Source organism: Brassica rapa, chromosome A05, assembly GCF_000309985.2.
Source record: "Brassica rapa cultivar Chiifu-401-42 chromosome A05, CAAS_Brap_v3.01, whole genome shotgun sequence".
Taxonomy (NCBI): domain Eukaryota; kingdom Viridiplantae; phylum Streptophyta; class Magnoliopsida; order Brassicales; family Brassicaceae; genus Brassica; species Brassica rapa.
The window spans coordinates 26,261,234-26,288,396 of record NC_024799.2 but is presented as its reverse complement, the minus strand read 5'-3'; the positions used below and the strand labels follow the sequence as shown (position 1 = coordinate 26,288,396).

Genomic DNA, 27,163 nt, shown 5'->3' with positions numbered 1-27,163 from the left:
AAGTTTTTATAAAGCAAGGAAAGAACATACTAGTCTGACTTGCAAAATGCACTGAATCTAGAAACAAATAAGCATTACAAAAGTCTTTAAAATGCCTAGTAAGTTACAAATAGGCTCTCTCATCAGTTTCTACTACAGTCAGTAAACACACATAAATAGATAGAATCAGTATTTCAACAAAAAGACATAGGCTAATAAGAAAAGATTTTCAAAGGCCAGAGTTCGGATTGTTTCCAGCTAGGATGAGGGAGATCTCGAGACCACGACTGAACGCTTGGTTGAACATCATACGTGTCTGGAAGGTCGAGACGAACGGGAACCACGAGCAGAGCGCAACGGGAAGGAAGATGAGCATTCCCATTCCTGCATCAAACAGCCTTGCTAGGGACCGAACTGATTTCCACATCCCAAGTCGCTTAATCACCGGCTTCCAAGCACACGCAATCTTACAACAAAGAGAGATTATTACATTGTTAAAACTGGACTCTGCAGTGATTAGAAACTGAAGGGTGAGAGAGAGAGAACGAAAACTTACAGAGAGGATTCCCCATCCTGTCGGTATAAATGCCAATATGCTGGCAAATATGTCCGTCACTGATAAGTTTGTGAGCACGATCGCAACGACTATGCCAGCTAGAGCCACCAATAAGGAAACGCCTTGTACAAACCTAAGTACGAGCTGGAAGTTGACAGAGACCTTCTGACTGAAGGTAAAGACCTAAGGTTATTGGAAAAATGAAGATTATCAGAATCAGGTAATGCTCAGAAAACTAAGGTTATTGGTAAATGAAGTGTGAAGTTGAATAAACCAACCTTGAAAAGAACAATAAGCATCGCAAATGCAGCCCATGACCAGCCATACACCTGCAGATGTATAAGTACTATGTTATTAAGCATCTGCGCTAACTGTAAAGATCATATAAATCTTATATCTAGCCCCACCAGCCAGGTCATACTCCACACATTCAAAACATCATCAAACCCCAAATCTAACAAACCTTTATATCATCACAAGTGATTATCAGATGGTATTGGTAATAGAAATGAATCATGAACAGGGATCATTATATCGACTATTGTTCCAAATATACCACATAGCAAGACGTGGGAAGGGTAGCAGACGATTTGTTATAGCACAAAACTAGCGAACTATGTTATGCTTAAGTGTAGCGAAAGGGAAAACACTGTACCGCAATTGATGTATCTGATCCTTGCAGGTTCAGTTTGTAGACAATACCATACTGGAAGATAAAGAATCGGAGACTTAATATCGTCTCCACTATCCTCCCGCTCAAGGTCCGAATGTGAGACTGTTGATGTACAAAGACAATTATTATTTGCCAGATAAGTAGAACAACTAAAAGACGTGCAAGATGCTGGAAAATGGAGTTCTTACTATTTCTTCTTCCCACCATGCTTCCCAGCTTTCAGCTCCTTTCACACCGATTCCACCTCTGTAAAAGAGCCAGTTTGTCCATTCTTTGAAGTCCTCCACGACTCTGAAAGAAGAAGGAATATACTTGGTCACTAAAAGAACATGTAGCTCAACATAACATAAGAGAGACAGCACTACTTACTTCTGCCACTCAAATCCAGCAGGGTTGAACAGGTATGGAGCAAAAAGCCAAGAGACTGCCAAAAACCAGCTGCTAACCGTCAGGAGAATGTAGGAAACAGCACCAGCCTCATCGTTTCCATACGAAAGGTAGACGACCAGTAGGAGAATAACTTCCATCCTGAAGAAGAACAAAGCATACCAATGAATTGACCATCCTTACTATGGCTAAACAGGCACACATAAGAAACAAAGCATGCTGGAGACATACGCTTTGATGAAATGACTTCTGGAGTAAAGACGGTAGTTTTCAGAAAACTTGATATGCTTGACGACAAACCCTCTTCCAGTGGCTTGGTACTGTTGACAAACACTGTTTATCACATTCCAAACAATATAGAGAAATTGGAGAGCCGAGTGTAAGATCATACCCTAGCGCCACCGTGAAGAATTGTCCGTCCAAAATAGTGGGTTCTTGTGCCAAGAGAGAATGTGAAGAAGATGGTACATAGTTGAAACTGCATCGTTGTGAAACTGACAATGGCCTACACAGTGAAAGATAGTTAATAATAACAAACCTGTGAATCTTACCATAAGGCAACTTACAATCAAATATAAGCACAGTAGATACTCAAGTAAATGAACGACCTAAATCAGAGTATATGTCAGTCTCCAAGGAACTTTTAAACACACGCTTCACCACTATCAATCATATCTCACAAAAACATGGTATAACAATTAGTACCTGGAGAAAACCCTGTTCCAAAATGAAGCCCAAAATCATCGGCACAGCAGTGAAAACACCAATCTGAAACAGAAACTGAGCATTGAGGGCGGCGCTAAGGGCAGTATCGTCCAGAAGAATAGCTCTTTCCCGAATAGTAGCCCCAACTCCAGAAAGTGCCTATCAAAATCAAACACAAGTAGGGGTCTAATCAGCCATGGAGATAGCATATGTGTCATAACCAAATCTAGGTAACCATGCTTACCAGGTATAATCTCCCATATAAGAAAATGTATACAGTAAGCACCGTCAACTGCAAGAGGCCATTTAAATGTCAATTCATCAGCATTAGTTCCTGGAAACCATACTTGGAGAAACTTGGAACTTATCAGTAACAGCTCAGATATACGTTACAGAAATAAAGTGATCCACGAAAAATGATGATGGAAAAGACTTCTTTTATAGAGTTGACAGCTAAATGAGAGATACCATGACGCTAAGAGTGCTTTAACTAAAAGGTTAACATTCTGGTTGCAGGTATTTAACTTTGATGAGAGGCAAACAACAGCACTATGAATCATTTGAGGGTCCACATACCATTGTACAGAAGTAGAAGCCAACAGTTGTAAAGTAGAATGACATCATCCGGAAGAAATCAAGAAGCTGGCCAAGTCTGTATACATCCCGACTAAGAACCTGTTCACCATTCCCACCGGCAACCTTCCCTTCAAACAGAGCTATTTGATTGAGCCCCACATCTCGCCCTTTGCCCACCTGTGGATAAAATTAATACATATATTATTGTTTATCACATTCTATTTGTAAAAAGTTGAGAAAATAACGGACCTGAATATACTCATGATGAGTGATATTCCCTTGACGTAGAGTTGAGTTAAAACCTGAAAATCATAGCATCAACATTAATCAAATGTGGAAAAATGATCAAAATTGCTCAACCACATTCCATATTTTCAATTAACGAATCGACTTTACCAGCAAAAATATCTTCACTAATATTGATGACTCGAGAGGCCTTGCTGATACCACCACGTGTAATATGGAAAACTCTATCGAAGACATCTGGATGACCATAATGCATGCGGATCCTAGAACATAGAGATAACAGAACAAGGATTCTTGATGAGATCAAATTCTTCATAAGAAAAATAAACTTATTGGTAGCAGCTTACTTCAGGGGTTTCGCCAATACTCGCTGACCAAGAGTTACAAAGCTAGTTTCTTGATTGGACATGAAAGACGCCAAGGAGGAGACACTGCATATTGTCACAAACAATGATTTAAGATGAAATACATGAAACTCAGAACAAAGATACACATATGTCTGGCTCACACACCTTCCAGTGAATACATGTTCCCTAACTCCAAGAATGGTCGGTGGTCGAATTCCATGGCCCCGGTTCGGATCGAATTCCTCCAAGAGATTTCTCATCTTCAAGGCTTCTTCAAAGTAATTGTCCTAACAAATAACGAAAAAATAGATGTTAAAATAACTAACAGATGCCACAGACTGGAGATGCATTTAGCTCTCACGTAAAGAATGTAAAGTACATATGATGAAATGCCCAACTCCAAACTGTTTTCAAAATACTCTTTACAAAACGTATATACCTAATTTACTAAATTGAACTTTCCAGTGAACCTTAACTATAATTAACCCCCAGAAGATCTCGTAAGAAGCCCTTTAAAACAAAGAAGATGCCACATACTGACCTGATTCATATCAATAGTCTGGACAGCATTTCCGCGAGTAAACACAATGGCGTGGTTTTGATTCTCAGGTTTGCCTTCGCCAAGTTTCGGGTCCCCAGGCAACCTTATGGAGTAAATTTCCTGCACAGCCAGAAAAACTCAAGTGGGAATTCCATATAACAAAATATTAAGACCAAGAAGGAGAAAGAAAAATGCCAATTCCCTTTACAGTGCAATCACAATCTACCCATAACTTAAAGCAGGTTTAAGTATTTTGAGAATAAGGACACAAGAATACTAGACTCGTGACTGGTTTCACAGAACGCAGTTTACCTTATCCTTTCCACTGATGTCCGCCTTCACAAGCTTTGAATAATATTCTGTATGGGATTTACCCTCTTTCGGAGTATCAACAACATCGATATAAGCGATACGAAGGGCTTCATTTCTGACAGTCGAACGAAAGAGATTAGCTTGTAATCTGTACAATATATATAACAGAAGCTCTAAACCTGATATTGAGGTGTCTTCTTACCTTTGCATTAGCAATGCAATGTCAGCAGCTTCGGGTTTCTGATCTTCCTTCTGTCTTCCATATATTTGGCATGTGACAACATATGTAAACTTTAAATCAGCTTGGGCCCTTGCTTCAGGAGATAACTCGAATCCTTCAGAATCCGTCGCGTCATTACCAAAAGGCGTCGACTCTCCGTCTGCAATAAGTTAGATAGCCCTAAGGAAAAGCTTGACCAAAACAAATATATCTACAGAAAGCTCTTATAGCCTCTTACCTCTACCAGCCTTTCTTTCCAAATAAGACTGAAGCATGAGAGCTTTCCTATAATACATCATCCCGCGAACTGCATATACAACGTCAGATAACACGTAAAGAAAAGCACTGAAAATATATGCAAGGGAACAGCGGAAAGTTACGACTATTGACTTGATAGAAAGAAGGTGCAGTGATTTGTTTACTTACCTGTTCTAGCTAACGTCTGTCCACGGTAAGAAGCCCAAAACCTAAGTTCAAGTATGTCTCTCTCATTACGTAGATCACCTTCTAATGCATTTTCATCTTGTCCTATTCGTGCAAGAAAATTTTTCCACTCATCTGCGACAAATCAGATGTCAATGAGAAAATATTAGGCACCTATTCATTACAGAAGTAACTTACTAATAAGAAACATAAAAAGCTAGGCAAATGTCACTAATCATATTAAGGAATTCACAAAGCCAATATACCTGGATAAATTTTCTGAAGGTAAAACAAGATTGATATCCCATCCTCATTTCTCTTAGTGAGTTCGGCCATGCTGTATAGCACAACCTCAGAATAATATGGAGTGAAGACACTGAAAATACAGTTCAAAGGAAGATATTAAGCTTGTGAGAAACTTGTTTTGATAAAATGATGGAAGTACGGAGAAAGAAAGAAATACCTGAAGGATAACATCTTGTCCACAGACTTTGGTGGAGGCACATCCATGAAAAGCGAATTGGTGAAGAATTGCAGTCTGCGTCTTGCCTCGAGGTTTCTAGGAACGTGCGCAGCAGAATCTTTGATAGTAAACAGCGAGTACAATCTTTTGACTAAAGCTTTCTGCAAAACCATAGAGAATTATCAGATTGACAGAATATAACTGAGTTTAACCATAGCCTTTGGTAACAAATATCATCACCATACCAGCTCGGGATCTTTAGGCCATTTCAACTTTGTAAAAAGCCGACCTTCATTCCAGGCTTGAGTTAAGATGTTCCACGTTTCATACTGACCCCTACACAAAAACATATTTTTCGAAGACTATTAAACAAAGAAGACCAAGGCACGGTTTTGCACAAAACGCAGCCAAATCATCGACTTTGTGTGTACCTCATATTAAAAGTTAATATGTCAAGCCGCATGACATCGTAGAGATCCTGAAGTGCTTTGATAGCCCCTTTCGCATGCTCCGGTGTTTCATTTTCTTTCTGTTCAAGAAAAAAAGAACGAACATAAAACTCCATCTAATTGATAACATACAAGTAACTGCGGAAATCTTCTCCCACTAATAAGGGACGTCTACAATTCACAATTATGTAACTTTCACCATCATGAAGATTACAACTACAATACAAACTAAGAGCCGTTCAATAAAAAGATTACTGACCAGAATTCCCAAGAGTGCAGTCACTCTCGTGATAACAAGGGAGAGTTTGTTCAACTGAAAATCGTGATGTATCTTCCGATCCTTTATGCTGGCCTGGATATCTTCGTAGATTCTTTCCACCCTACAAAATTTACAAGACATCATTCTTTTATCCAGCAAAAACCTGTCCAAGTAAATTTAGGACTTAAAAATCCCTTACCACATCCTCCCCTCGGCTTCCAGAGTCTCCATTAGGACAAGTTTGAGAGTGTGATAGACCTCCTCAACAGCATACTTCATATAATCATCCCTCTCAATTCTCTCTATTATCTCCTCTTGAGTATTACTCTCCGCGGCAATCTCTTTGGCCAACAATATCTACAGTAAATTATAGGAGATTAATAGTCACGAAGCAATGACTTAATATGCGCTTCATATGCGCTTTTTACGGAAATAAAGCGTTGAATTAAAATACAGAAGCAGGTAAAGTAACAAACTCACCTTGCTGGAAAGAAGAAAAAGTGGCCACTGAACCAATTGGAGCCTACCAGAGTTCTTGGGCATCAGGAGTAAGTCCATCTCACTAGAAAATCGTTCCAAGCGAGAAGAATGGGTTAAAACGAAACTATAAAAAGCCGAAGCTACGAACATTAGGCACGCAGATTAGTTACCGAAAAGCATAAAGCACTTACAAATCAGTGATGTAGTCTTCCTCTCGTAGACATTTTATTATTTGGTTCCAGAATGGAGCAAAGTGTGCTGCATCTACTTTATTCTTATCCGCAGCCTTCGCATTGATAATCACATGCAGATATGAGCAACAAACGTGAGAAGCAAAATAACATGATATACCATACGTTTATCTAGGAAATTAGTGGTTCATAAACGTAAAACAGGTCAACAGGTACCTGGTGAGAAGGATCAGACGTCCTGCACATGATTTTGAATTATAGAAAATATCAATATTTAATAGAGATAAAAGGAGACGTGCAGGTAAAATGAACTTCTTAGAAGACAGATGGAAAGGAATCTAACCGATTAGTAATAGGGACATGAAGAGCCCTCATGAAGGCCCCTGGAAACTCCTCAAACTGTTTGTGAATGGCTTCCAAAGATCTTATCTGTGAAAATTGCAAGGCAACGTAAGGACATACACTCTTGCAGTCAGTGTAGTAACATATTTTTATATCTTAACTTTGACAGGAAATGTAACACACTTACCTCCCCCAAACGATCTCTCGCACCGAGCAAGAAACCCAAAAAGGCAGAGACAAGGGTGTAGAATATATGGATGTCTAACAGGTAGATCTGCATTATATGAAAGAGAAAGTTACTACACAATGAAGGAAAATTCTACTGTGAACCCCCCAGTGACAGCATTCATCCTAGCCAGAACAAACTCCAAGTCTCCACCAAGATTTCTGAAATAGTTTTTAACAAAATCCTCCAAAACTGGAGTGATCTCTAGAAACAACTACGTCTTGATTCACTGATTGCTCCCAACAAAACCTAGAACAACAAAAGTGCCTACCCTCATGTAAAGACCATGAACTTACAGCGACCACAGGAGCCCATAAACTGGCAACAGTCAGAGCGTTGTAGTTGTCTGCATCCAGATAAGAAATATTAGAGTATGAGAATCTTGCAGAAGAATGATACTTTTGAGGTTCTCAGTACAATTATCAGCAAGAAACTAAAAAGTAGAGCTAGTAACATCCCAAGAAGGGCCTACTTCTAGAGTTCGACTTTGATATCATATACTGCAGAGAAGCACAGGTTTATGATTCCAGAGAGAAGTAACATATTACACCACAATCATTCAAGCAACTAAGCTTACAAAAAAATTAAGCATCCTCGAGTAATACCACAATCCAATACTTACTTCTTGACACCAAATCATGCCACGAGTACTGAATGTTATCCTGTTTGACTATCATCCTTGTTGGACCAACGAGCGGCTTAATCTGCAATTTCATCAGCAAGAGAGATATAACTCCGAGTCACACTTAAACTGCCAAACGAAGTATCTTTGCGATGTTTCTCTAATAATTACTTCAGGAATTGTCTACAAGAGATCGCAATGAACAGAAAAATTATGTATAAAGTAACAGCATGCCAGCACCCATAAAACTACTTCCAACTTTAAGAGTTCACTGTACAAATTGAGAGCAATTGAACACAGAGAGAAACAATTTTCAGTAAATAAGTGGTATGTAAAATATGTATATTTCACGTATAATCACAATCTTCAGTACAACTATCAACACATCACAATTATACTTCCTATCAAAAGAACCAACCTGGAGAAAGTACGCAAAGGAGAACTTGGCAGACAGAACGACAACCCAAAACAGCAAGTACCTGCGTCATACAAGAGTGGCTTAGAAGAACCTTTACCATTTAAGCCACAAAAATACGAGCTCTCGGCATCAATTAAACAAGTATCTCTCTGCTTCTCGCAAACAAGTCAGAAACAGAGTTCAAATATTTTCAGTACCAAATATAAGCTAGAACAACTTTTGAAGTCCCGAGAATACAGATAACTAAAATAAGTAACTAAAAAAGTAACAAAGATAAGATGGAGACGTTACTTTATGAAATCGGATGTCTTTTCATACATGCCACGGCCAACATAGTGTCTCTCCTGAAAATACAATCAAGTAAGCATCAGAGATTGTTACTAATGATCCAGATATTAAGCATGAAGAACGAAAGAGAAAGATGATGTACAAACCTGGCGCATCCACTTAAAGAATCGAATCACAGGCCAGCGATCACATTTATTAGCAATGTTGTGACAAGTTGGGAAACGCATCAGGATACTCAAAAAGAACTGAACACCACCATAGATGGCTATGAGAATCACATAAAACTTGAACATGACTGAGTTGGAATTTGGGTTACTATCTTCTTGAAGTGCTTTCCTGCACACACACACACAAAACTATCAAACAAGGGAATGTAAAACTACCCCAAAAACAGGAAAATATGCAAAAGCAATATGAAAAAGGACAGTTCAATAAATGAAGTTTCACATACACATAGAGGAAGGATACGACGACGGAAGCAAGGCTAAACCAGATGAAGCGGAGAAAAATGCGAGAAACAGCCAGCCGTCTTGTTGTAGAATAAGCACCATACATCATGATGACATCCAGAACACCTATAACATCAAGCACAAGTTTTTTCTTCACCAAATCACAATATTGATAAAGAAAATAAAGTAAAGAGTATCAGGCTTAATACTGACTCTCAGAAAACTTCATCACAACGAAAGTCGGACCCAGGCTGAGAATTTCACGCAAAGTCTTCCTGGAGTAAAGGTCGTTTTTGTTGAACGCAATAATAGCTAGTGCCTGTAAAGAAGTCTGTTAGAGTGCAGTAGCAGGAGAACCTCTATCGACATAATAACATTCATACGATCCATGATAGTGAAAGAATACGTCACAACCAAACGTCGTTAACGTAAAATAAAGATTTTCTTAGGAACACAGAGAAAAACTACAACAATAAAGGGAACCAGAGTAGGGATTACAAACCTGAAACATCATAGCTAGGAATATCCATAGCCGATGGAAGCTGTGGTAAAGATGCAAAAATGTCCGGTGCTCAACGAATGAAGTCTTTCCTCGATGCTTTGCCCTACCGGTTTGAAGGTCGTACTGCAAGGATAAAACCAGTATACTAACATCAGATACGCATATGTGGGAAAAAAGAAGTCTGTATCCAGATCTTAAACGAGGCACACAACCAGACTGAACCTCGACTTCTTTAGATAAAATAAAAAAATTATGAACCTATTAACTAACGAGTAAAGTAAATGAATACAATAGAAAGACTAAACATGCCAACATAACTTCAAGATCAACCTCTAACACATGATCTAGGAGCTGAATTATAGACGTTTAAAAAATTTCCATCACGGAGATAATAAATCGCTTATACCAATGCTATAATTTTTTTTCATTTGATGTTCGTCTCACCAAAGAAGCAACAACAAGTATGAATACAAAATCACTACTATGAGGGGCCATTGCAAACCTTTTTTCTCGGTATAGGTTTCTGGAAAAAAGATGAACTCGTCCGCCATGGCCAACCAAGCTCAAAGGAGTGAAGCGACCTGGAAAATTAAAACCGTCAGAGACAGAGAGAATGAAATTAATCCAATCGGCAAAGATATTAAAAATTTACCAGAAATACTCATTGAAATCATCATAGTTTCTCCAAGCTGAATGAGGTGCTCGGCCATTGTCATTGTTAAACGCTTCCTGCACAGAGCAACATGACTATTATATCAAAACCAACAACACAGTCCTAAATTGAATATTCACACATGAGAAAGCAGAATCCTCTTTTTACAGAACATTTGAACTGAAAACCAACTACCACTGATATATCTACAAATATACATGCTATGAAACATATGTCCACATCTTGAATGAATAGGACAAGATGTAATAACCCCCTCAAGTAACACGATAAACAAAATTCAATATGTTTATTGACCAAAAAAATGCTAAAATCAGTGGTAGATGACTAACCGAATCATCAGCCTACAAAACTAGTTACGGAGCAAATTAGGAAAGTTTTTAAATGTACGTTTCTCTATTAAGAAGCAGCAATGTGGGATCAAAGAAAATACAGCAGTAATCATGAATAGAAAAGAGAAAGGAAACTCCCTAAAAGTCCAGGGGTGAAAGAATACTTTAGAGAACATACCGCTGATACAACTCCATACAGTGGAGCAATGACATGATCAAGGAATGATACCCCATCATCAGAGCCACGGCTTTCGACTGGCATACAGCTCTCAGCAGGGCGAGCAACCTGCTGGCGTAAGATCTCATCCATTTCTCTTACCATCTACATAAAATATTCAGTATGAGCAAACAATATCAAATGACCACATACTATAGTAAAATTACCAAGGAACCAGTATCAATTCAGAAAGTTAGGCGATTCATATAAGAACAGAATCATGGAAGAGACAGTGAGACATAGAGATCTTGGTAGAATATGCAAACATGTAGAGAAAAATAAGCGTTCAGTATAAACTTACGTGGTGGAATATGTAGCACAAACATTCCGGAAGAAAGCGTATGTTAGCAGCTTCGCCCCAAATCAGGAAATACAAAGAGAGGAATAGTAGTCTCTTTTCTCCACTGATGGTCTCTAAGCTGCATCATACAAAAACCGAAGTGAGCAAGCAAGAGTGGTAGCAGGAAAAGACAAGGAAGAGAGGATAATTTACTTGCTCCATGCCGGTTGAATGCACAGGTAATCACACCACTTGATGTAGTTATCAAGGGACTTCAGAAAGACCTTACGTACTGCAGCGTCATCCAGTTTCTGAGAGAGTATTAAGAGAAAAAAAAATTATTCATGAGATCTGAAAATGCAATTCACTGCTTTCTAACTATATATAGCGGTAAACAAGCTAAAATCATGTTCACAGCACAATCACTAGCCTAAGTTTCTAGAATGAACATTAAGATACTTCACTTTTAAGCTTTGTCAACTAGAAGTCCACCCAAAGAACAATCACTCAGAAGTTTTCGCTATAACAAGAAGAACAGAGCCAAAATCATGAATAGCCTACTTCTAATCCAGAAACTTCGGCGAAACTGATCATATGAAAATCAAATAAGCTTTGGTACTTACAGGTTCTCTTTCTTCAGGAATGGTAAGGCGGGATTGCTCATTAGCAAGAAGAAGAACTATATGTTCACGCTGATTGGAGACACTGTCTTTCTGCGGCCATAAGAATTGATATATTAGAAATATCACTCTCTAATACTCAAAAGAAGCTTCTCAGATAGACAAACCTGGAACCCAAAGATGTAGTGGAGAAAATCAAGCATATCAGCATTCCTTGTCGCTGGAATGGGAAAATCAGCAGGCAATTTTGGCAGGCCTGGAAAATACTTCAACGCTGCAACTGCTGCTTGCACCTGCTCAAATTTTATTGTCATCAAACCGCATACAATACACGCATGTGGATTGTGGAAAATAGGAAAATTATCTCACCTCAGGGAAAGACGTAGTGGCATTAGTCGTGACAGGAGCATCCAGAGGAATGATGTTGTATGCAATCGTGTCCTCACTCATTGCAGCATCAGAATCAATAACATGCTTCAGCTGTTGACACGCAAAATAGATATTTTACAGACCTACTTTTGACCCCCAAAAAAAATGAATTTGAGAAATAGGAGGAAAAATACACAACCTCATCAGGAATCTCTTTCGCAACCTGCTCCAACACATTTCCGAGAACTTTAAGGGTGGCAAACACTCTCTTCCTTCTCAATGTTTTTCGCTCCATCCTGGTAGCCAATATCAAAACGTTTAGACAACAATTAAGATACCTGAGTAAGTTTCGGGTTCTAACAATCATTAGCCAGAATAGAAAATTCAGAGAGATTTACGTACTCTTTAGTAAAAACCCCAGACTCACGGAGCTGCTTTTCATCCTCCTTCAGCGTGTCAACATTGTTCTTCTCTCTGTAGAGTCTGTAGAAGTCCTGCAGCCGTTTAATATCCTGACTTCTATCTATCGTCCCAACCTCTCTTTTCGCTAGCTTTTGCTGTAAGCAAACCAATCCAGAACAATGCATTAGAATGCAAAACAATGGAAAAAAAAATCAAACAAGCAGAAGAAGAAGAAGAAGAGAAGGGAACCATACCTTAACAACGGACATTAAACCGGTTTTAAACTGTAACACTCCTCTGCCTTCACTGTTAGGGTCAAGATTCTGCGCCAGCGAGTAAGCATGCTCACACACTGCACCAAAAAAAACGTTAATAAGATCACAACCAGTGGGGAAACGAAAGCTAAAACTGCCAAAAAAAGTAAGAAAAAAAGCTTACAGATCCTAGCGATGCTGGGATCTTCATCTTGGAGCTCATCAGCAGCTCTCAGGATAGCGTCTATGTCCCTGTTGTTGGCCAGAGATGAAGGGACATACTCCATAAGACTTCCCTGGCCAGGACCACCACCACCAGCAGAAGCTCCTCCTGCTCTATCTCTTTGTAACGCAGCATTGACTAGCCGCTCCCACGACGACTCCGCTCGTGACATTTTCTACCTACAAAAGTACAAAAATCTTTAAAACCAAAGAAAAAACATGGGGGTGGGTTGTAATAAAAATTCAAGGATACACAGACAAACAGATTCGGACAAGTAACGGACAATGCAAATTTACAGACCGTGATATATATAGAGAACAAACGAAACGATTAGACTAGTTTTAATCTAACGAAAAATTACCAGAGATGAAGGGACATACTCCATAAGACTTCCCTGGCCAGGACCACCACCACCAGCAGAAGCTCCTCCTGCTCTATCTCTTTGTAACGCAGCATTGACTAGCCGCTCCCACGACGACTCCGCTCGTGACATTTTCTACCTACAAAAGTACAAAAATCTTTAAAACCAAAGAAAAAACAGCAAGTGGAACGATGTAATAAAAATTCAAGGATACACAGACAAACAGATTCGGACAAGTAACGGACAATGCAAATTTACAGACCGTGAGTTATATATATAGAGAACAAACGAAACGATTAGACTAGTTTTAATCTAACGAAAAATTATGGGATCTCGAATCTGAGCTTCGTCGAGGATCGAAACAAGTTAAACCAAACGAAAAATGAACCAAACATGTAAAAATTAGACGCGGGAGTTACCGATTTAGAAACCCTAGATATGGATTTTGAGCAGAATCGGATCAGTCATGGAAGAATCAGCGCACAAGGGTACTGAATGCTAGCTCGCTCTCTCTCTCTCTCTCTCTCTCTCTCGCTCTCTTTCGGGTTTGATTCTAATTCAAAAGATACTTTTAGGGATTTTTGTTTTTGTTTAAGCCAAAACCATCACAACGAAGGAAGCCATGTTTTAACTTTTAAATAAGCGTGTTGACAAGAAAAAAAAAGGAAAGTCAGTGAACCGCGTTGGATTAAACCGGCTAAATCTCAGATAGATACTATTTTAAAAACTCTCTCGGTCAAAACCGGTTTAGTCCTTATTTCAACCCGACTTGACTTGACCCGATCCGGCAATTGATTTGAATGCAGGAAAATCAATCGAACCGCGTTGGTAAGACGCAAAGTCTTTCGGATTAAACCGGCTAAACCGCAAATAGATTTTCAATAACCGTCATTTAATCCTGATTTCAACCCGATCCGGCGCTTGATTCGAATTCAGGAAAATCAATCGAACCGCGTTGGCAAGACCGAAATGTCTTTAGGATTAAACCGTCTAAACCGCAAATAGTTTTTCAATAACCGTCATTTAATCCTGATTTCAACCCGACTTGACCCGACCCGATGAAGATTGGATGACGAGTTCTCTTGAGACGTAGATCCTTCTTGTGAAGCCAAAATCAAAACTTGTCGAGTTGTTTTCTGTTCAAGAGCTCTCTCTTCCTGCTCCGCAATTGATTCTAGGGTTTAGGATATTAAAAATCTGTGCTTTTCTTCATCCGAGAAGAAGAAAGATGTATGCTGATAGATTGGAGTCTGAGTCTGGAAGCAGGAACACGGTAAAGGATCGAATCAATGGAGGCTCTGGCGATAACTCTACTCGCTCCCGACAAGTGACTGGGAAGAGGTTCGAGTTTACTCGCTCTGTTTGAAATTCAATCAAGGATTCTATAGTGTTAGGATGTGTATAGATTAGCTATTAGCTACATTATGATCTTCCTTGCTTAGCTCTTTTGAATTGTGTGTTTGGTTTAGCTTAGGAGGACTTTGAGAATGAACTGTGTTTGTTTTTGTGTTGTTTTGTGTTGAGGAATAGTTTATATTCTTTTACTTTCTTATGGTTCTAGGCAAAGGCAGGACGACAAATGGGAGCATGATCTTTTCAGTAGTGACAAACCTCAACTCTCAAGTATGCCTCTTTTACTCTGTCACTAATTCTCTTTAGGAGAAACTAAGTATCTATGTTTTGGTTGTTGATTATTTCTTTGATGGCTTGCTAAGGTCGTCGCAGAGTTGATTCTAGAGATCTTCGCCTGAAGCTCCAGAAGAGAGATGATGGGTCTCAAAGTGGGCGAGGAGGTGGTTCTGGCGTGCGGGATTTGCGTGAGAAGCTCTCTGGGACGATGACTGTGCAACCGAAGAACAGTGACCCGCTGAAATCTAAAGTGGAGGCTGCTGCTAGACCAAGCATGAAGAGTGTAGCGACTGATACTGAAACAGATAGAAAAGCTTCAAGTCAAGCTACCAGGAAGAAATCACAGCAGGCAATAAGATTCACTTTTCTTTAACTGTGTTTTTCCATCATGCTTATAATTACCTTGGGAAAAAACTATTCTACTGTTTCTTAGTTTGTTATCTCTTGGTTCAGGCTGGTGGATCGGTTGATAGCTTTCTGGAATCGTTGGGTCTCGAGAAGTATTCGACAGCTTTCAAAGTGGAAGAGGTATTTAATATTCGCTCGTGGGTTGTGATATACGTTATGCTTGGAGTCATCTTGTGACAGAGTTCTTATTCTTTTTGGTCTTTCTCAGGTTGATATGGATGCTCTCATCCATATGACAGATGATGACCTCAAGGCTATGCTTATACCAATGGTAAGCTCCATATTAAACTACAAAAACATTAACTACCACTCTGCTTTATAGATTTTGGATGAAAATAATTATCTTAGTCTCAGTGTTAGTTGATACTTACAAGCTGTGTGTTGTTGTTTCAGGGCCCAAGGAAGAAGATACTTCTTGCTTTGGGATCCAAACGCTGATAGTCTAGTGTCTTTTGCATAACGGCTTCAAGCTCAGCTGAAACGGTCTCCGGAAGTCGGTTACATTAAGCTATTTTCGAACTGATTCCGGAATTGTCTTTTCTTTTTTCTCGTATTTTTTTATGTATCTGCCCATTTCAAGAGCTTAGAATTTTGGCGGTACACATCTGTAATCGTAGGTATAGTGAAACAAACACTGCCGGTTTGCGCCACTTGTGATGTGTGAAAAGCTTGGAGTTTGAAACACAAATGCAAAAGCGTAGGAAAACTCAGAAACTAAATCAGTCAAAAATCTATGGTCTCTTCTCTGATACAATGCTGTTGCGTAATTTTGAATACAAACAACCAAAAAGCTTAGAAATTACAAAGGATCTGTAAAAATGAAAAGGGTTTACACTAATGTTCAAAGTGACCACAGGGTCCTAGGCCGTCTTCTTCCTGGTTAGCCATGTCAAGTACTTTGCCTTCTCTTGTTTGTATCTTTTCCACTCCCGTAGTGCTGCAAGGACAACGTGTCCAGCAACAGGTAGGAAAAACGGCTGTCCAAGAAAGTATGAACCTATGAGCTCTGAGAAAACGATGCTAATATTAATAATGGTGGTAGAGATCATGAAACTAACCGAGTACACAGCAAAGCAATGTTCGTAAGAGAAGTAGCTGACGGACATGATGGATGGATGGAAGAAGGCATTCTCAGCTAGAGACCTTGCTTCTCTTGATGAACCTTTACAGAACACAGAAACGCAACTTCTTGTTAGAGTTTACCAACATTAAGGCATAGAACAGAGAATATTAAGTGTAACATACTGGCTGAAGAACTGTATCCACCCAGAGAAGCATTGGATTGAGCCAACTTTGCTGCTTTCAGAGAGTATTTCACCTGGTGGTTTGAAGGAAACCAATGGAAATGTTCAGAATATAACAATTTCCGGAAAATTTCAAGATGAGTAACATACTTGTTCTCCAATCTCATCCTTGATTATCATCCTGGGGAGTGACTGAACCTGCAGGTGCCAAGTAATAAAGATTAGAAGAACTGAAATGAAAAGCTTTAACCAGGCATGTGGAGTCAATCACTAACCAATCTAGAAAGAGAGCCGAGGGTTGTTGCACAAGAGTGGAGATTGAAACACGTGTGTTTCCGTGACAAGACATCCAGTTCCCTGCAAATGCCACATTGGGAAAGACAAAACTCATCAATATACATTAACTCATGAGCATCCCTTGCTTTAAGTAGAAACATCCAATATTGATTGATAAGCATCAAAGATAGCGAGACACAACCAATACTTACCACTCTGTAAAGCCTCTTTCACTAGGTAATATCTTGTAACTGCCCAATTCACTGGTATAAATAGCTTCCGACTTAAAACCAAAAAGTTGTCGAAATTGCCCCAAGAAAACTTCAACTATTTGCTCTAGATCCTGTTTCAGAAAATGCAAAAACAACTATGATGTTTCAGACATCTTCTTCAAAGGCTCTCGAAATACTCAATATAGGAATTTAAAATATTAATCAACAAATAATTAATGTAGAGCATATTTTGAATATGAATTGTAAACTGGACCTGAGGCGATATCATGTTCCTGCTTGGGCTTTCAGAATCCTTATCACAATTTCTCGGGTTCCATACAATCACACTGCCCCACATCTGTGGAACAAAATGAAAAGATAACCTTGTTTTACACAAAGAAGAAGATATACCAACAGATTAGCAGAAGGAAAGCAAATATAGGATGAGTGGAAACTAACCGGAGATATGAAGCCATTTGTTTTAGATATCTCCCCATTTGGCAACTGCAAGTGAAGAGGGCATTCTTTTCCAGATGGAATATATCTGATAATATGAGGAAAGATCATAGAGTTTAGATACATGTGGGGAAACATTCCTGCTTAATTTATCAGGAAACAGTATAGTCTAATACAGCATTAAGCAAAAAACATGGTCAGAGTAGAGTAATATACACCACAAATTGCAGTATTTTGGACCGTCCACTGGCTCCAGCAGAAGTATCCAAGTGCCATTCGTTCGAGTTCACCTGGCGTAACCATTCAAGATAATAATCTGTCACATCATCAGTTGTATCCAAATCACTCATGGAGATATTGAGAAAAAAGTACATACAAAGAAGGGAAGATCACTGGTCCTGAAGATGTAGCTCTGAAGTTTTTCATCCCAAGATGAAAACGAAGACTTCGGTGTGTGATACAAAACCTAAGAACATAGAAAGTATAAAAACATCAGCATGAGAGAGAATAACAAAGATGCCAAAGATCTCAGTCTGGTGATGAACGGTACCTGACTTTCAACACTTATATCAGCTATAGGCGCTAAAGCCTTAGTCACAGGAGCTAACAATCCCTCGTCTATCCTCTGAAAGTCCCTATCAAACGTAGCACACAGACAACAAGTCACTGGTAAGTACTTAGGCAAACAAAACAGTAAACTCTGGATTCCCTAAAGGCCAAAGCCGAAGCAAATGTTGTAATGGCAATGCAAAATCTCTAACAAAGCTCAGGTAATAGTGAGAAAGCACAACACTTTGATCATACCAATCATAGATCCAATCACGTGGATTGGAATTTAACAGGCTAAAAGAAAGAACAAGCCTCCCATCTGATCCCACAGGCATAAACTCCCCACGAATAGAGTCTCCCTCCTCTCTTCCACCATTCATAAACACATTAACAAAAACCTCAGAAACTCTACCCACCACCTCTCCATACCTCTCTTCCAACCCACTCCCCACAATCCACGCATGCCTCCTCTTCCCCACCACAGCCTTCACCTCATCTCCACCACCATTACCCTTCTCTTTATTCACCACAACAACACTATACATCTTCCCAATACCCCCAGAACATCCACCAAACACATCATCCAACGACTCATCCACCTCATCATCCAACCCACCACCAAAAGAATCTCTTTTGATCACTCCGCAGCGGTAAGAGCACGTGGAAGGAAAGGTCTCAGAGCAGAGCTCATCTGGGCTTTGAACCGTGACGGAGATAGACACATTGCAAGAGCCACACTGTGAACTTCCACCGGTCAACTGATTCACACCGTCTTGTATCTCAGATCGCAACTGATCCGGATCGTTGGACCCGAACCCAATGAATACGGCGTGAAAAGTACAGGGGAACCGCAAAGGCGTCGACTTTATTTGGTCCGAGAGTGAGTCGATGTCGTGGAAAGGTAATTGAGATCGGTAGATTTCGACTGACTTCCATAGAAACGGCAGACCTGAGAGGAACGAGAAGAGTACGGTGGTGGTGATGAGGAGGCGCTTTAACCCGGGTTTTGAAGAACGCATGGTCTTCGGATCGAGCTCCGGCGTGGTTCCGGGAGTGGATGTAGTCGGATTCGGATGATCGGAGGTTTCTTCCATCGTCTTCGTGAGAGTTGAAGAGATGGCCACAACACTTCCTCTACTACTGCGTTGGTTTTGTCGTTTCGTGTAAACTGGGTTCTTATATGATTAATTGAAATGAGTGTTCAGTAGCCGTCTTAGCTCAGTGGTAGAGCGCGTGACTTTTAATCCCGTGGCCGTGGGTTCGATCCCCACAGACGGCGTTACGTTATTTTATGTTGTACTCCTGCAGTTTTTTTACACACTGCTATGATCAAATTTCAGAAAGCTTATTGTTCAGATGACTTTTTGCTGATGAGCAAAGAACCTATACAGTGTACACATTTTATCAACTTACGAGTCACTACATGTTCCCTATTCCATTTTCTTTGATATCTTGTGTGTTTCTTCTTGATTTCTTTTCTTTTGTAACAAAGGAGATGTTTTTGTTGTTAGCAGCCTTTGATCAATCACTATTTAAATTTGTTTCTCAAATTAAAAGAGTAACTATAAATTGATCTGCACACCCACGTGTATACTGGTTCTTACATTTTTATATATTGATATTTGTTTTTATACATTTTACAACTTTATACATTGATAGATGTGATTGTGTTATCTAATTTATCTTTGTTAATCGAATTTTTCCAAAAATATTATTTGTTAATCGATTCTCACAAAAAAAACATTTGCGTCTGAAAAGAAATGTGCAGCTGATCTTTACTATACAATATTCATTATAAGAAAATAGCTTTCTTAAAAATTGTAACAATATTTAAATATTTCTTCATCATATTTTCTTTTTAAAAATTTTAAAATATTTTATTTTAAATTCTTAAAATATGCATATACAACTTCCTATACTACTTCATGGATTACTCATACCTTACTTTCGGTGAGTCTTTTTTTACCAATGTTCTCCTCGTGTGAAGATGTATATAAATTCTAAGCCAAAAAACTTATGAAAATAGTATGTTTGTGCAGAATCAAATAATCAGTCAAGAACGTGATATATTCACTAAATTTTTTAATGAGAGTTATTGATTTTTGTATTTTAATAAATTTAGAAATCTTTCTTGGATTTGAAAATCTTTGGATTTTTCCAAAGATTTTAAAGTAGCCAAGTCGATTTTAAAATAAATCAGATGGACTTCAAAATCAAATCAATGGATTATTGTAAATAAGTGTTTTGTAATAATTGTAGTTTATAAAAGTCAATAAATATTAAAAAAACATGTGTTTTTCTTTCTTTTTTTCTCTTTCATATATCATATGTTATGTTAATTCTCATAACATATAGAATCTCTCCACATATTTGTTGTTGTGGTTTCTCTCAATTGATAGACATGCTCTCTTTACTGACTTTAGATTACAAGAACATTTTCATCGTTATTGTTTTCTTCAAAATTTTCTTCGTTGTCAATTTTTTTTAAAAAGGTCTTTGCAAAAAAAATTAAAAACTGAAGTGGAAACATATGATATGAAAATGGTGATTACAGAAATAGAGAAGTTGGTTTGGCTGAATATGAGTGGTGATTATAGAATGGGGGAAAACATGAATAATACAATCCATCCAAATAACAAGGTTTAACTCAATATTTTTTCCTTTGAATTTTGATCTGAATTTTTTTTATAAATCCATTATATCTAATTTCAAATCAAATCCCTAGACAAATCATTGCTATTGAATAACACATGAATTTAAAATCATTGAACCAATAACACTAGATTTACATATATAAATTTTAAAACTATAGAACCAGTAATACTGAATTTGATTTGAATTTCTAAATTTTTTGAAATACAAAAACCAATTAAGCTAAAGCTAGAATTATACATGAATAATAAACATAGGTTTTGAAACTTGAAATCTATAGAGTAATCATGGCTTGAAGGTTCATCAAGAAACGCTATTCAATAGACAATCTCAAATATTGTTGAAATATCATGGAGTTTTTGAAAGTAACTTGAATACAAACATTTATGAGTGTACAACTTTTGATCAGTATTATTGGGACTCTTGTTCAGTGTGAACACTTGCGTAATAATTATTATATAGATTGTATACAAAGGTAGAGGAAAATGTTGTTATATAGATTCAAACAAATAAGAATATATATTTTCTCACATATCTTGTTTATAGCTTCATCGGTTGAGTTAGAGTTCCAAACATTCCGAGTGTGCTAAACTCAAACGTTCACATACCAGTTGATCAGACTATCATCTATGTCAATCTCAACGTTCTGAGTGTGTTAAACTCTATCCTGATGGCAGAATCTACACAGAGGGCTTTAACCTATGGTGTTATCGCTTCCACATATCAGTTCGTTGTGATATGGACACTGTTGTGTTGTTCCTGGAAGTTGTAAGAGTTGCTAAAAACGAGATGGTCAACTATGAGTTTAGTGCAATAATCAACCTAGGACAACAGTTTGTTATATGGATGCATGGATTTGCATGGATTGCCATGAGACTCTTTCTTATCTGAAGATTCAGAGTACTCCATTGCCACAACATTTACTACCTTTATATCATTATGCCCCATAAATTTTGGATGAAAGTCATTCTCTTAGTCTCAGTTTTAGTTGATCTATAACACAAAAGCTACTTACAAGCTGTGTTTTTGTATCAGGTGTCGAGGAAGAAGATACTTCTTGCTTTGGGATACAAAAAGCTAATAGTCTACTGTCTTTTACATAACGACTCAAGTTCAGCTGAAGGGTCTCCGAAAGTCGTTACATTAAGATACTGTTGAAATGATTCCGGAAATCTATAGTCTCTTCTCTAATACAATGTTGTTGCATAGTTTTTGCATCAAAGCAAACAAAAACATAGAAATTACATAGGATTTATAAATAGGCAAAGGGTTACTTCGGTGTTCAAAGTAACCACATGGTCATTAGGACGTCTTCTTTCTGATTTGCCATGGCAAGTACTTTGCCTATTCAGAACATATCAATTTCCAGAAAAGTTTCAAGATGAGAAACATATTTGTTCTCCAATTTCATCCTTGATTATCATCCTGGGGAGTGATGACTGAACTAAAATGAAGGTGCTATAACCAGGCATGTGGAGTTAATCATGTACCAGTCTAGAAAGAGAGCCGAGGGTTGTTGCACAGAAGTGGAGGTTGAAACATGTAGTAACATCCAATTCAAATGCAAATATCCAGAAAGACAACACTCATCAGTATCCATACCTCCTGAGCATCCCCTTGCCTTAAGTAGTAACATCCAATATTGATTGATAAGCGTCACAGATAGCGAGACACAACCAATACTGGACTTTATCATATATTTACCACTCTGTAAAGCCTCTTTCACTAGGTAAAATCTTGGAACTGCCCAGTCCACTGGTATAAATGGCTTCGGACTTGAAACCAAAAGATTGTCGGAATTTCCCCCAAGAAAACTTCAACTATTTGCTCTAGGTCCTGCTTTAGAGAATGCAAAAACAACTATGATGTTTCAGATGTCTTTTTCAAAGGCTTTCCAAATACTAAATATAGGAATTCAATTTTTTAAAAAAAAAAAATCAAAATATTAATCAACATATAATTGATGTAAAGGATATTATGAATATGAATGGTGAACCGAACCTGACATGCTCCATATCACAATAATAATCTGTTAAACTATCAGTTATGTCCAAATTAGTCATGGGGATTTTTGAGAAAAAGGTACGTACAAAGGAGGAAAGTTCATTTAAGATGTAGCTCTGAAGTTTTTCATTCCAAGATGAAAACGAAGACTTTGATGTATGATACAAAACCTAAATACGGAGAAAGCATAAAACATCAGCATGAGAGAGTAACAAAGATGCCAAAGTTCTCGGTCTGGTGATGTATGGTACCTGACTTTCAACACTTATATTAGCTATAGGTGCTAAAGCCTTAGTCACCGGAGCCAGGGGATCAGACCCTACAGTGAATCAGTAAGCAAGGCTCCATCTCGCCCCATCAACGGTCAACGTGAATCTCCCTCCCTAAGCTCCTCCAAGATACTACAACATACTACTCATCTAATGTGATTAGTATATATTGAATATATTATTACAAATTAAAATGATTACTTTGGTGTATCATTAGAGTTACGTTAATCTGAATAGACGAATATTTCTAGACTTTTATCTATTGTTGTAAATCAAGGCTCAGAATGTGTAATGAGACCGCACCATCTCAACCTCTAATGCTATAAAACACAAGTGGATAGATATGATAGACTGATTGATAAAGTCAAAACATATTAAATTCGGTACTATATATACAAGTTGGGTTCATAAGTAACAGTCGTTTAAGTCGTCGTCAACTTGGAGAGACAACTTTCTCTTATTATACACCCACGGTTGAGTATATAATATGTCCTATGGTAGTTAAATTAGATATTCGTATAACCAAATAATCCAGCTAACCATAGAGACGTCAAAGTTAACTGCGATACAACTTTAAGTCACAACATGCTAAATATTTTTATTTTATAATTAGTTTATTTAGCGAAAGAGAAAATTTGATAACTAATTGGTTAAGCCGTGTGTTAATGCGTATGGTTTTGAACTTTTGATTGAAGAAGTCGTTGTAGACCGTGAGAGAAGAAACGGAGACATTCAAACTTTATAACAAGACACTATATATTATACGAATCGTCAACGCTTTTATATATATCTTCTCTCTTTCATCATTCCATACATAGCCCATTGAAGCCTTTCTTCATTCCTCTCAAGATCAAGAAATATGGCAGTAAGTTGGAAAACTCTTTTGTACCACATAGTTCCCGATTAGGGCTGACATAGTTTATTGGTTTCTTGCACATCAAGTTTGATCTTCTAAGTTAGTCTAGAACTGAAAACCATTAGTTCAACATTTAATGATTGATTGCAGAACCGTGCGCATGTTCCAAAGTTTGGGGACTGGAACAACCAATCTCAACCATTCACAGCCGTCTTCGACAACGCTAGGACGAACAAACGAGCTGACTTGTACGACTCTCTGGAGAACTCTGACATCAAAACTCAAGCAAAGCCTCCTCCACAACAACCTACTCCTATAATTCCAAAACCGGCTAGAGCGCCACCACCAACCGAGACAAACAAAGTCAGAGCTCCTCCTGCCGATCAGCTCTACGGAGCTAGAGGCGGACTATACGGAGGTTATGGAGGTGGAGGCGGATCCGGAAACCAACGGCAGCCGCAGGTTCCTCCTCGTCCACCACAGACACAGCCTAAACCCAATAGAGGCGGCAACAACGGAAGGGTATGACATACTATATACCTCGATTGTTTGTTTGCATTTGCACATTATTATAACAAATATTTGTTTAAATGTATCGAATAAATACAATGTTCGAAGAGTCACGTTTGATAATCAAAAACAAAGGATTTTAATGAACTAGTTGGCTTATTACAATTATGCATGTATGTTAGGGAGGGACGACGATTCCACCATTTCCAGGATCAGTGGGATCAGGGGATCAGAACATGAGTTACACACACATTTTCGACCAAGTCAAAGAAGAGAGGCGAGATGCCAGATCCAACGGTGGATCAGTAGGTAACACTCCATCTCGCCTTATCAACGATGATCAACGGTCACGTGATCAATCTACTGCTCCAGGCTCCTTCAAGGTACTACACATAATCATCCAACTTATATTATTTTAATGCAAAAGATGAATACTTTGGTGTATATTATTTTACATATAATGTGTATTTATAATATGAATGGGATGCGCAGTTCTGTTGCTTTACATGGGGCCGAAAGGGAAGCAGCTATTGAAGACAGTGAACGTACATATTGTATCAACTCACGGCATTTTCCCTATTTTTCATTTTCTTGTGTGTTCTTTTATGGGTTCTTTCTATTTGTAACAAGGAGAGTGATTTATGTTGTCAACAACGTTGGAGCAATCACTATATATAATGCATAACTATTTAAATTTATTTCTCAAATTAAAATGGTAGCTAGCTAGTGTGATTGTGTTTGTGTAGTTTGTGTTTGATTATCGACTCTCACAAAAACATTTGCCTATGAAAAGAAATGTGCAGCCGAGCTTCACTATATATAATGCATGGTAAAGAAACGTTTTATTTTCAAAAATTGATGAACAGAAACACAGTATTTAGATATTTCTTCATAATATGCATATGCAAACATTTTATTTACTAGGGGTTTATACGCATTGCACAAGGAAAAGGCTTTTTATCAATAAAATTCTTCAGTAAAAGCCCAACGGGCCTGGTCATAAATGTGGGTATCTAGTAAACTAAGTTTGAGTCGTAGTTAAAGATTCATTCAGTACCAACAAATTAAAAGAAGAGTCAAACTGAAACAATAACAGTACAAGTGTTGCATGTAAAAATCAAAGAGCAAAACTAAAGTACAAACCTTTTTTTTCTTCTTTTGGTTTTAAAATCGAGAACGCGACCAATACAAAAAGGCTGTACTGTTATCATTCATATCTCATATCCAAAACCACTGATTCAGTGTGATCCCTTTCGTTTCTCTCTACACACTTCATCGTCTCGAGATTAAAGGTACAACCTTTTTCAAATTTCTCTGTTTCTGGATCTGTCAATTGATTCTGTTTGTTAGCTTGTGTTTTAATTTCTTGTGGGTTTCTTTAACCGTTTCTTGAATTATGCTCTCCTATACTGAATGTGACAAAAGCTTTGATCTTTTTGCTATTGAAGCTGAGAGAACGGGGTCAGGACTCGAATTAAGGTGGTTATGAGTTCACGGAGTGAGAGGGTAGTTACCAGAAGCTCAAGGAGGTCAAACAATGTGAATGGGACACAACAAAGTGAACAACCAAGAGCTGGACAACAACCTCCGATTGTGTCTGGTCCACCGACAATCGATGTTGATGCTATTGAGGATGATGATGATGTTGTTGAATCAACTGCTTCTGCTTTTGATCGAGTATCCTCTCTTCTTCTTGTTCTTTATCCCCACTCTTACAATACATGTATGTGTGTAATTGATTCTGTTTCATTCTTGTTTTCAGGCTAAAAGACACAAGTCCGGAGGCTCACAGAGAGGACCCTTAGTAGTTGATGTAGAGTCAGGTGAGTTTCTCAAAACGGTTAACACTTCAAAAGTGTTTCCTTTGTTCACTTTGGTTAGTCTATTATGAGTGCAGGTGGTACCACTAGACTAAGCAAGAACCGCACAAAGCGTCAATCTGATCAAGCTAATGTTGACCATAACAATCCGGTAAGATGTTTTTTTTGTCTGCTTTATTAGGACTTTAGGCTCACCGAGTTGGTCAATGTCTTGTTCAGAGGAAGTCCAAGACCGTAGCTCCTCCTGTAGAGGAACCAAAGTTCAACTGCCCAATTTGCATGTGTCCATTCACTGAGGAAGTCTCAACAAAGTGTGGTCATATCTTCTGCAAAAAATGCATAAAGCTCGCGGTGTCTGTTCAAGCTAAATGCCCTACGTGTAGAAAAAGGGTCATTGCTAAAGACCTCATCCGAGTCTTCCTTCCTACCACCAGATGAGTGATCCACAGAAACATCACTAGTAAGTAAAGTCTTGTGGTCGATCTTTATTTTAATACCAAAATCCTTCAGTGTTCTGATTTTCTTTATGTCCCCCTTTCTTTGCAGGGTTTAAAATGGTCTATCGGCTCCTACCCTTGAGAAGATTGGTGTGGGAACAGTGAAGAACATGTTTGTTCATGAGTTATCCTTTTGTAATGTGAATATCTTTCTGCTTAGAGAGAGAAACGTTTAGGAACCAATGAAGACATCTTTAGATGTATATATCATCAGTATCTTGTTAATCTGAGCGACTCTTTATTGTTGAGATACATGGTTGAATCTTAAGAAAGCATTCTACATCACTGCGCTATTACAGTCTCACCTTATAATTGTATTAGGTACATCTGTTAGCTCAGTATAAGCTAATAGTAAGAGCTAGAAGGCAGTGAATGGCATATCCATATTGGTCCACAGTT

The 27,163-nt window shown here is 38.3% G+C and overlaps 4 protein-coding genes and 1 non-coding gene across 8 annotated transcripts; 3 read left to right on the top strand and 2 right to left on the bottom strand.

Annotated features, from left to right (window-relative positions):
• Positions 1-22: 22 nt before the first annotated feature.
• On the bottom strand, positions 23-13,992 carry LOC103870696 (callose synthase 9). The gene is made up of 52 exons (XM_009148855.3): positions 13,802-13,992; positions 12,983-13,200; positions 12,799-12,896; positions 12,545-12,699; positions 12,342-12,438; positions 12,143-12,253; positions 11,941-12,066; positions 11,777-11,866; positions 11,367-11,464; positions 11,175-11,292; positions 10,835-10,978; positions 10,307-10,383; positions 10,157-10,235; positions 9,655-9,777; positions 9,366-9,471; positions 9,155-9,278; positions 8,850-9,039; positions 8,707-8,759; positions 8,416-8,476; positions 7,998-8,079; positions 7,672-7,721; positions 7,337-7,423; positions 7,151-7,236; positions 7,024-7,045; positions 6,808-6,902; positions 6,617-6,698; positions 6,336-6,493; positions 6,137-6,257; positions 5,860-5,957; positions 5,674-5,764; positions 5,429-5,589; positions 5,232-5,341; positions 4,969-5,100; positions 4,781-4,849; positions 4,525-4,702; positions 4,323-4,437; positions 4,011-4,130; positions 3,635-3,756; positions 3,470-3,553; positions 3,273-3,385; positions 3,126-3,178; positions 2,877-3,053; positions 2,545-2,592; positions 2,301-2,459; positions 1,987-2,100; positions 1,827-1,915; positions 1,578-1,736; positions 1,397-1,499; positions 1,191-1,310; positions 814-864; positions 536-718; positions 23-445 (listed from the first exon to the last, which is right to left on the bottom strand). Exons 2-52 carry the CDS (start codon positions 13,191-13,193, stop codon positions 209-211), a joined length of 5,730 nt encoding a protein of 1,909 aa, XP_009147103.2. The 5' UTR covers positions 13,194-13,200; positions 13,802-13,992; the 3' UTR covers positions 23-208.
• A 470-nt stretch (positions 13,993-14,462) lies between these two features.
• LOC103870693 (ankyrin repeat and SAM domain-containing protein 6) lies at positions 14,463-16,069 on the top strand. 2 transcript variants are annotated; one of them, XM_009148852.3, is made up of 6 exons: positions 14,463-14,723; positions 14,944-15,005; positions 15,101-15,360; positions 15,465-15,539; positions 15,628-15,690; positions 15,813-16,069. In XM_009148852.3, exons 1-6 carry the CDS (start codon positions 14,611-14,613, stop codon positions 15,855-15,857), a joined length of 618 nt encoding a protein of 205 aa, XP_009147100.1. In that variant the 5' UTR covers positions 14,463-14,610; the 3' UTR covers positions 15,858-16,069. The 2 variants fall into 2 exon arrangements, with proteins under 2 accessions (XP_009147100.1, XP_009147099.1); XM_009148851.3 differs by having other exon boundaries at positions 15,098-15,360.
• Positions 16,070-16,113: 44 nt separating this feature from the next.
• Positions 16,114-19,306, bottom strand: LOC103870695 (GPI transamidase component PIG-S). Its single transcript, XM_009148854.3, has 12 exons — positions 18,412-19,306; positions 18,158-18,242; positions 17,984-18,073; positions 17,824-17,897; positions 17,611-17,695; positions 17,426-17,509; positions 17,152-17,282; positions 16,939-17,020; positions 16,814-16,861; positions 16,665-16,737; positions 16,478-16,581; positions 16,114-16,396 (listed from the first exon to the last, which is right to left on the bottom strand). The coding sequence occupies exons 1-12, from the start codon at positions 19,248-19,250 to the stop codon at positions 16,280-16,282; spliced, it is 1,812 nt and encodes a 603-aa protein (XP_009147102.1). The 5' UTR covers positions 19,251-19,306; the 3' UTR covers positions 16,114-16,279.
• A 57-nt stretch (positions 19,307-19,363) lies between these two features.
• On the top strand, positions 19,364-19,435 carry TRNAK-UUU. The gene has a single exon. It is a non-coding gene; the product is annotated as a tRNA-Lys (tRNA).
• A 3,078-nt stretch (positions 19,436-22,513) lies between these two features.
• On the top strand, positions 22,514-27,049 carry LOC103870691 (E3 ubiquitin-protein ligase RNF4). Of its 3 annotated transcripts, XM_009148849.3 has the most exons (9): positions 22,514-23,946; positions 24,088-24,459; positions 24,630-24,830; positions 24,940-25,739; positions 25,896-26,124; positions 26,210-26,270; positions 26,345-26,418; positions 26,487-26,727; positions 26,814-27,049. In XM_009148849.3, exons 1-4 carry the CDS (start codon positions 23,941-23,943, stop codon positions 24,979-24,981), a joined length of 621 nt encoding a protein of 206 aa, XP_009147097.2. In that variant the 5' UTR covers positions 22,514-23,940; the 3' UTR covers positions 24,982-25,739; positions 25,896-26,124; positions 26,210-26,270; positions 26,345-26,418; positions 26,487-26,727; positions 26,814-27,049. The 3 variants fall into 3 exon arrangements, with proteins under 3 accessions (XP_009147097.2, XP_033147235.1, XP_018514891.1); XM_033291344.1 differs by lacking the exons at positions 22,514-23,946; positions 24,088-24,459; positions 24,630-24,830 and having other exon boundaries at positions 25,510-25,762; positions 25,893-26,124; XM_018659375.2 differs by lacking the exons at positions 22,514-23,946; positions 24,088-24,459; positions 24,630-24,830 and having other exon boundaries at positions 25,513-25,737; positions 25,893-26,124.
• Positions 27,050-27,163: the final 114 nt, after the last annotated feature.